The following is a 10,342-nucleotide window of genomic DNA, read 5'->3' as shown; positions in this document are numbered from 1 at the left end:
CGTCAAGGAATTGCGGTAGCAACTTTTAACGTGATGCGTGTTGTCTGGAACTTTAGTCTATACTTGGTCAAAACGAAATGCCGATTATTCAACCATGTATAATGCCAATACTCCTATATGGGTGCGAACCTTAGCACCTCACCAAACTTCCGAGTTTTGAGAGTAAGTGCCTAAGGAAAATATTAGGGATAAGGTGATTCAATTTTACAACGAACATTCAAGTCCTAGACCAGACCCAGCAGCCTCCTATAACCAGGGTCTTGAAGATGTGGCGGTAGACCTGGCTTAAACACGTGCTACGCATGCCTCACTAGAACCCAAACCCAAGTTGTTTGTTTTTTAAACATGCGGGCTCAAGCCGTTTTGGAAGGCCGTCGATGACGATCATTCAACTTTATTTGGCGGAACTAAGGAACGCTGGATTGATGTAGGAGGAGGCAAAAGTGCTAGCTGGCGATAGGGTTTTTTGGAGGCAACAGATATAGTTTATCGAAAATTCGAATTTTTCGAGATTTTACGTTTGTTGGATCAGCTAATAGCAGACAAGCCAACGTTCGGGCAGGACAACGTCTGTCGGGTCCGTTAGTTTTTATACATAGATTCAATGAATCCTTTATAAAGAATATACTAAACTTTAAAAAAACTAAAACGGAGTTCTATTTGTGGAGACGTAGGTGCATTGGAAATCAAATTCTCTAGCCTTAAAACTTTTGCAGAGATTTCATGATTTTAAATTTCAAATCAAATGTCAGATTTTCGGATACCGGCTGTCAATAAAATTTTGTGAATTTTAAAAAAAATTTATCCAAATCGGCATAGCTGTGTTAGTTTGAATAACAAAATCTTTATTATTAACAGGATAAAATAAATGCTAAGATTAACTTCATTTACGGTTAGATTAGATGAAAACACAGTAAACACTTTTGGTTGTGGTGCACAAGTCGAGAATATTATTTCGTTTAATTGTGTATTTTTTTTAGTTTCTTATTGCGGCGCCCATTTTATTAAGAAAAATGAGTTTTTCACATAAATCAGTAAAAGATTTGGGCTATGGTTTCAACGCAGGTAAGGCTGTGCGTGGATAGTCACTAGGTTAAGATAAGATAACAAATATAAATTGAATAGCGAATGTTTTCAGAGGTTCAGGTTATTCAGAATAGAGCTATTGAAAATGTGTTCTTTTTTACCTTATGATACTCATGCAGGGGACTTATATATTGAAACAATCATACCTTTTGATCATCATTCTTATTCCTTAGAGGCGGGGGTCAGTGCTATGCAAACTCCTGACGTCATTGCGACCTGTGAAGATCTATTGTGACTGGTCCCCGTGAATAGTTCTCGCCCTCTAAGCCCAGGTCTATAAAGAGCCTGCCTGCTGTGTGGAAGGCTAGAGTTTACATTTTGCTAAATCTCTCCCTCCATGCCCAGATCCGTAAAGTATTAGGTAGGGGGCGAGCTCTTTAACATCCTCAAGTTCAACTAGTCCTCCGAGAATAAGGCTTCTTTTATGATGTAAATCATCACATTCACATAGAATGTGTATAGGTGTTTCCTCATCTGCACTGCAGAACCTACATCTAGAAGTTTCGGAAAGGTTCATTCTAGCAAGGTGTTTGTTCAATCTGCAGTGCCCTGTAAGGGCTCTAGTGATAACCCTAACTTGATTTCGGCTGATCTTTATTAGTTCAAAAGCAAACCTTTGCGAGTACCCTTTTATCGGTTCCTTCGCATGGTGCTGACCGGGTACTTTTTGCCAGAGCATTACACTCTGCTTCCTGGCCCATGACCTAAGCTCATTACGAAGAGCACATTTAGACAACCCACAGTAGGGTTCAGGGCCTATCGGGGCTGTCTCAGCTCCCAGCCTTGCCAATTCATCAGCTGCCTCCTTACCTTTGATGTTTGAGTGTCCAGGTACCCAAATTAATGTCACACCGTTACACTCACCGACACAATTAAGCGCCTGTAGGCACTTCAAGGTTAATTTAGAATTGATCTCGACAGAGCTCAGTGCTTTTAGAGCAGCCTGACTGTCAGAGAGAATAAAAATTCTTTTGTTTTTGTATTGTCTGCACAAAGTTTCATGTCCGCAGGCATATATGGCATAGAGTTCCGATTGGAAGGCAGTGGGATAGACAGAGAACCTTTGCGCATGTGTATTTTGATCATCATACCATTAAAATAATCATCATACCTTTCAGCATATTTCTCATCCTTATTTTTTTTTTGTCAACAATGGAGGTACTTTTTCAGATTTCAATTTCATATTCTGCGATTTTAATTGAATTTAAATGTATTAATTTCATTTATTATTTCACTGTGAGGTAATAAACTTTGTTCATTCACTTTTAAATCCGTTAAGAAAAATCCATTTCTACTGTGGTATTTAATATAAGTTGAACACTGTCAATTTGGATTATTATAACTATTATTAAAGTTACTCTACCAATGTCCTTTAAATAGACAAAATATTAATTCCATAATTATAAAAATTTTAACTCTTTTTACAAAAATCAGATAAAATGCCCGGTGGATTGAATCTAGTATTTGTCTGCATGAAGTCCGAGAATGGATGCAGTAGCCTCCTATAACGAGCATCTTGAGGTTGCGGCTGTGGACCTGGCTTGGACATGTGTTGCAGATGTCTCAGTAGAGCCTTAAACCAAGTTGCTTCCTCTTCACACTTCCAAGCTTTCGCCATCCCTGAAGGCCGTTGATGATGAGTTTTCGATCTTATCTGGCACCATTTAGGGACGCAGGATTGACCTGGGATGAGGCGAGAGTGCTGGGTGGCGATTGGGTCTCCCGGAGGCGACTGGTGACACTTAGGAGCAGAAATAGTAAAGAAGAGAAAGAATTTGTCTACCAACACTTGGATATAATAAAAAAATGTTTACCAACCAATGACAGTTTGTTGTAAATTGTTCAAACTTGTAGAAAACCAATTGTAAATGTTGAGACTTCCATAATCTTTCTCAGTCTCGTAAATGTTAAACTCCTTGAGGCTTGAGAAATTAATCCAGTACTTTAAAACTTTTTAGCTGGACAATTGAGGCAATTTGATAAGGGAACCAATACATTGACTGATCTCCCTTTCAATTTCAACTTGAGTACAAATCATTTAGAGAATCAGAAGCACTATGAAGATTTAGGAGAAGCGATCACAGATCATGTTTATGATCTTCTTGATGCTGAAGGTTTAAAGAGATTACCAGTACCGTCCTCCGGCCCTGAAGATCAGAGAAGCTTTGTTTTTGCTACTGAAGATTTCTTTACCAATGAGGATAAGCTACTAGTTCTTATTCATGGATCCGGAGTAGTAAGAGCTGGACAATGGGCAAGATCGTAAGTAATGTTGTTTTACAAATATAACGCAGCCAAGTGCATTATTTATCTTTCTACTATTCATGGTCATTTGAAATGATTCAGCATTTTTATATCCTGGAATCAAAATAAACCGTCTGGTTATCATTACGTCAAGCCATTCTGTATTTATGACAATTAAGACTCATATTGAAAACTTACTAACCCGTTAACATAATGTATATTGTCGTTGCACATCAAATATGGGCCATTTGGTGATTTTTACGAAAATGAGTGAAATATACAGTTTTCTTCCAATTTTTTTTCTCCCCCTTTTAAGATATGAGCCATGTGGCAAAATTGCATTAAAATGACACTTTTTGGCATAAAGTTATTAATTTTTTAAATGAATGTACTACTTTATTGAAAAACTAATTTTTTCCTACTTTGTTCGTACACAGAAGTGTTATTTTCGGTTTCGTTTTTTTAAAAATGGTTTTCATAGATTTTCTCAGAATGTGCTCAGAGTCACATGGCCCATATTTGATGTGCTACAACGATATATTAAATATCAAATTAATGTCAAAGAATATTTAAGTAGAAAAGATTAATTTTAATTAAATTTTCATTTACTTTGATACAATTTATTTGCATTTCCATTTTTTATTACAAAAATATGTAAATTTTGAGGCCATTTTCAATTAGCCTATCAAATAATTAAATAGTCAGTGACACTACTATATGACCATAAATGATAATAATTTGATTGGGATTTATTTATTTATGGGCCATTTAGTTATAATAAAATATTTTTTTTTATGTATATAGTAGGTACAATTAAAATAAAATACAACTAAAAAAAGTTGAAGCTAGGTCAAAAGGGAAAAAAAAACAATGACCTCGAGACAAGATCTGGTCCACTTTAGTGTTTTTTTTTCTGTTTATTTTTTTCGAGTGAAGGACAAAATGAATTCAAAATACGGTTTTTATTAGACCATTGTCAAAGTAAAATGGATTTAAGATTTTTGTATATATCCTGGGCGTGCAGGCAGAAATCACTAACTCCATTCTTTTTCTCAACTTACGTTTTGCTTATCATGAGCAAATACTTTTTTAAAAACAAACTTTGTAACCAATAACATTAGTTTTAATGAAAAATGTAAAAATAATGGTTGGAGCAGCATTTTAAGCACACTATACACAAAACATTGATTATTCTATCGGAAAAAGAATTGTGAGATTTCTAATTATGCTTCACCAATTCAATGGAGAATGCTTAGTTTTAGGTGTCAAGTAGTATAATTAACACCTATTTTTGCAAGATTTAGAGACAGCTTTGAATAACGCTATTATTTAAGTAGGTATGAATTTTCCATTTTTGGTGGAGATTTCTAAGTTAGCTTCTAATACCTTCATATTATGATAACACCGTTTTATTGAAAAATGAACAAAATTTATTTTTACTATACTGTATGAGAAAAAAGTATAAAACATCGATTTAAGAGTTCTTCTTACTGGATAGCCTGTTCTTAGGAATATTGTACACGTACTGTGTTAAAAATTTAATTTACAATGTTCGCATACAACTCAATTTTTTTTATTTATTTCTTCAATGCTAATCGATTTAAATTTTAAAAAATATTTTTTTTAGTTGTTTCCTTTCTTTTTTCTTGGCCATTTGCTTAGTTTTCCAAAAATTTTTCTAAAATAAAGTTCATTCCATTCACCAAAATAAATCTCCCAAATGTAATATCCCTGAAGGAGGCATAATCAATGATTTTAATTTGGCAAGTAGTAGTTTGTCTCTATTTTTTCCCACAAGTTTGATCAGTAACTTTGGGGGTGCTTTTTATTACTACGCCAGACAAATGACCATATTCTTACTATTTTTTTCCATTGGTCTTCAGTTTCCTTGATTTTTAAAAACAATTTTATCCTATTTTTAATGATTTTGTCATACTGTGAACTAATAAATTCACATCTCTTCATTATCTCCAATAATTGTCCTTAAATTTTCAATTTATTTTATTTTATTAATGTTTCTAATCAATGTATCGAAATATTTTATCCATTTGTATTTATTTTTAAGCTTGCAATTTGCCTCTTGTATTAGACATATTGGCTGTCAGAACTGCGTAAAATTAAGTCTGATTTTTATTGAAGAGAAACTCAAAATAGAATTGCATAATATATTTTCTTATTTCATGTAAAACGAAATACTTACTGCTATTATAGTATTAATAATTAAATTGTATTGATTTATTAATGTTCGTTAACAGTGGTTAGTGATAGTATTAACAGCCGTTAACATGCTTTCCATCTCGGTTTGAAACAACAATTTATTTTGTTTCAGAATTATAATCAATGATAATTTGAAATCAGGAAGTCAAATTCCATACATTGAAAAAGCCAAGAGTCTTGGCTACGCTGTCTTAGTTTTAAACACTAATGACAATCAGCGAACTATCGGAGATAGACAATTCCTGATTGCTCAAAGCTCCACACCCGAAGAACATTCCAATTGTGTTTGGAATGAATATATTAAGTGTTCTCAAGCCAAGTTTGTGGCACTCGTTGCACACAGTTATGGAGGAGTGGTTACCGTCGGTCTAGCCCAAAAATTTCCAGACTTCCTGCAAAGAGTTAAAGCGATCGCTATGACAGACTCCGTTCACAGTTTTCGACGGGAAGGAACATCGTCAAATGTGGAGACCGTTTTAAGAGAAGTAATTTTTAACACTTTCACCATATTTCTTGCCAAGCTAGCTGTATTTGTCCGTGGAAATTTAGTATTTCTACATACATGACCACATCATATTATTTATCTTGTACATCATAGTATCTATATATTATGTGGAGAAGGGGTAACAACGCTCTTCACTGTGAAACTTTCTTTTTTTTTGTAGATTGGCAAGAATTGGGTTGCAAGTCATGATGTAATTGATACACCGCAAAAGTCCCCTGATTATGAAATTCCACGATTTTCTGCAGGTATGCTTTGTGTTAATTTAATTGTAAGCCAAAATAATGTGTTTGAAGCATAAATAGTGGTATGTTTTTTTCCTCTTATATAATTATAATTAAAGTTATAAACGTGACTCGTATTCTCAAAAAAACATGAAAAATTCGTACAATGTTAAAAGCAGTGAAAATTGAATAATTTTACATATATTTTGTCAATATCAATATGATCTGTGCAAAATACAAGGTGATCATTCCAGAAATGTACATTTAGAGATGGGTAAATAAAATAAGGCTCATATATAAACTTATGATGTTGATGTATCAATATAAGTAGGTTGGTTATTTATTTTATTTTATTTATTTCGAATACAAAAGGTTAAATTAATATAAATAAAAACTAAATGAAATTCATACATAGTAGGGCCTGCCATCCAATTATATATATTCACTAAATTATGCTGTAATAAAGCGACAACGGCTTAAAGTTTAAATTATATAAATAATAAATACTTATACTATATATTAAAATAAGAGAAATATGGACAAATCAAGGAGATAGTGGGAAGGAAATGAAGGAAATTAATAAGGAGTGGTGAAGGATGATTGAAGGAAAGTAGTAGTGGAAAATTGCATTTGATTTAATAAGCAAGAAAAAAAACAAAACATCTATTCACTGTTATTCTAAATATATGCAGAATATTCGTCTACACGTTGAACATTGGCAAATTACCCTCTTTTGTTTGTTTGGTGGTAAACCAATTTTCTGTTTTTAAGCAAAGATCTCAACCTTCAAATATTATATCCGCATTGTTGGTTTATGTTTTATCCAATAGATGGCAATAACAATACCATTTCTTAACGAATAATATATTAATAAAATTTAGTTATTCATGTTTATTTCTTATCACTCTCAAAGTTGTATGTAGTTTCATATGAAGTAAAAGAGTACCAAATATATGACTGTCTCACATAGTCTTTATGTCTCACTCTCGATACTACAGGTATATTCGGGATAAAATTCAAGCATCACAGGCGCAAATAGCAAAGTTGCCAGCACTTCAGAACAGTATGCCAGCTAGTAGCTGTCCGAGCTTTGTTAGGGGCAGTCCCTTCACTCGCGCTGCTAATGATTTTTTAATGTTTTTACTAATCAGATTCAAAATATTATCATTTGACTTCAACTATAAATAACTGAAGTTATTAATTATTAATGCTATTATTAATTGTGTATGTACCAAATCATTTTGTTATTTTATACTTATTTGGTCAAGAATTTTTTCCATAAAAAAAAATCGAAAAAATAAAATTCACAAATAAATATATACTCCATTTTTCCGATTCAAAATTTCTCATTTTTGCATGTGTATCATCTACACAGCACCCGCAACGCGAGGATGTTTTTGGGGCTGTAAAGGAAGGGTTAAGAGATATCTACCCCCAGTTTAGCTGATTTGATAATTTCAATATTGTTATTTTTTTGCAAATTTTATTTATTTATTGGAAAATTTTTGTAATGTTCATATATTTTTTGTTTCATGTCCTCAGGACCTTTTTTGTTACATAGTGCATGTGTTATTTTATTAACCGAGAAATATTAAGTTTAAATAGATGTATATAAGGAAATAACAAAATTGGAATCTTCTGTCGCTTGTCTAAGTATTGCGTAAGTAATCTCAACCAAAAAATGTAATTAAAACAACTTTATAAATTTATTTCATTTTCAGGTCACCCGAAACACGAAATGACATCTCACGCTGCATTCTCGTCTGTATTCAAGCATTTTGAAGATAAATATAAGCAGTTACATTAGATCTTTTTACTGAGATTCATAAATACACTGATAGTAAAATAGTTTTCTTGAAAGTTGCCACGGCGTTATCGTGTAAATATTTCCAGTTAGTGGATTGAGATATACTGAGCATAATTTTATAATTATCTCTCAACAGGGTCGCCATTACGATAACCTTTTTTTATCTGGCTGTTTGAAAAACAAGAAACTTGCTTCATGAGCAGATCATTCTAGAATATTATTGAAATAGTTATCACTAATAAGGCGATGAAATTTCTTGAATATTTGCAGCGAACTGTAAATGATTCTAATTTTATCACTACTCCCAAAGTACTATTTACTGCCTTAGTTAGAAGTAATTTAGAATTCAATTCAACAATTTGGTCACCTTATTACAATGTCCATATTTTAAAATTAGAAAGAGTACAACGTAAATTCCTTAGATTCATCAATTACGAACTTAATATACACACTGAAAATATTGATTATGATAATTTATTATGTACACTAAATATGTCAACTATTTGTAAAAGAAGAATTATAAATGATTTATTAAATTGATATAAAATAGTAAATGGCATATTGGACGTCCCGAAATTAACTATAGCCCTTAAAATGTAACATGATTAGAATAACAGTTGTCAGAAAAAGTGACGACATAACTTTGTAGTAACGTGAAAGGAGTTATTTATATTGACATGAAAAATCATTTGTATCTGGCGTGTTAATTTATTTTTTTATTACAATGCTTGAAACATAAATCAACATTGATGTATAAAATCAGCTTTAAAACTAAAAAAAACTAAAATAAACCTAATTATAACGACGTTCTTACAAGGTTACATCATTTTGCAAACACTTTAGATGGGACAAATTGATCAATGTAAATTTATCGAATAAAACAAATATTCGTTTGATGTTCTTCATGAAAAAAGTATAAATGTCTCATTTTTTGGTGAATAATTATGTTAAACACACTATAATAGGCTTGTTTTTTCGTTTTTTATATCAATTTTCAGAAACAGAGTTTCATGATTGCATGAAATAACTGATAAATCGATTTGATCAGTGATCAGTAATTTCCCATCACTAATGGAATTAGTTTGACAGCTGTCATTTTAATCAAGCTATATTTTAAGGACTATAGTGTTATCAGCATAAAAGTACCGTTTCGAAATACTCTGCAGTTAACGTTATTTTTTTAATTTTCTGGCAGTCACAATTATTATTACAATTCACCAATACCTAGACTACACCGGCCTGGTAACGAGTATGGTGAAGTTGATATATTTCGTCTGTCTTTATATAATTATAGATCAAGTATTCAAAAGGTTATAAATGAATCTGTATAAAATTTCTTAATATTGTTCTTTATTTACTTTTTTTTTTCCTCATGTATCTCTATAATAATGTATATACTCATGTGTATGCATATGTATATGTGTGTGTGTATGTATGCATATGCATGTGTATGTATGTTTTTAGATGTAAATTTATTAAATATCTTTCTATATACCCATATACCTATGTTGGTACATTTCCTTATTTTTACTTATTATTGTATCATTTAGTTTTTCTTATGTTATCTTTAATTTTAACTAAATCTGCATACTTCTTTTTCACTGCTGCACTTGAATGTATTTCTAATAAATGTAAAAGCCCGTAGGGCATGTAAATTAATAAATATAATAAAAAATAAAATAAAGTGTGCAAAGGTAAAATTACACACAGATTTATAATGTCAATTAATATTTCTAATGCTGTAATGATTGATTCAAGTAAAACATCTTAACTCTCCCTTCCCTGTGATGTGTAGCTAGTACGCATTACATCATACAAATATAATAAATGATGGGTTGAGATTTTCGGTATTCCTTTGTTATACATTTACGTAAGGGTAAAAATGTTTTTTTTATTAAATAATTCATTCTTATTGGGAACATAAAAAGCGTTTTGTCAAAAATCGGAGATATCACCAATACAATAGAAAGTTTACCAATGTATCACATGTTGCGTTCGTAGTAAAAGAGTAATCCTAATATATAATTGTCTCGCATACTCTTTACGTCTCACTCTCAAATTATTGTATTAACAGGTATATTTGGGAGCGAGAGAGACAATTTTTATGCGTCACACACAAGAACAGCAAAGTTTCTTGTACTTCTCCCTGACGCCCGTTAGCTGCGTTAGTAGCTGCCCGGCTTTCGTCGGGGGCGGTTCTTTTGCATGAGAGTATGAATTCATGTTTTTATCAATAAGATTAAAAATATCATCACATTTGAC

General features: G+C 32.0%; 1 protein-coding gene across 2 annotated transcripts; it reads left to right on the top strand.

The window, feature by feature from the left end:
• The first annotated feature begins 723 nt into the window (after window positions 1–723).
• On the top strand, window positions 724–8,965 carry LOC148281621 (FAM172 family protein homolog CG10038). 2 transcript variants are annotated; one of them, XM_088226410.1, is made up of 6 exons: window positions 724–892; window positions 981–1,065; window positions 3,045–3,348; window positions 5,660–6,032; window positions 6,213–6,297; window positions 7,995–8,965. In XM_088226410.1, exons 1-6 carry the CDS (start codon window positions 869–871, stop codon window positions 8,078–8,080), a joined length of 957 nt encoding a protein of 318 aa, XP_088082536.1. In that variant the 5' UTR covers window positions 724–868; the 3' UTR covers window positions 8,081–8,965. The 2 variants fall into 2 exon arrangements, with proteins under 2 accessions (XP_088082536.1, XP_088082537.1); XM_088226411.1 differs by having other exon boundaries at window positions 761–823.
• The last annotated feature ends 1,377 nt before the right edge of the window (window positions 8,966–10,342 follow it).

This window comes from Micrasema longulum, unplaced genomic scaffold (assembly GCF_059751315.1).
Source record: "Micrasema longulum isolate JH-2025_06_02 unplaced genomic scaffold, ASM5975131v1 h1tg000430l, whole genome shotgun sequence".
NCBI lineage: Eukaryota > Metazoa > Arthropoda > Insecta > Trichoptera > Brachycentridae > Micrasema > Micrasema longulum.
Note: the sequence above shows the minus strand (reverse complement) of the source record. Positions and strands in the feature narration are given on the sequence as shown.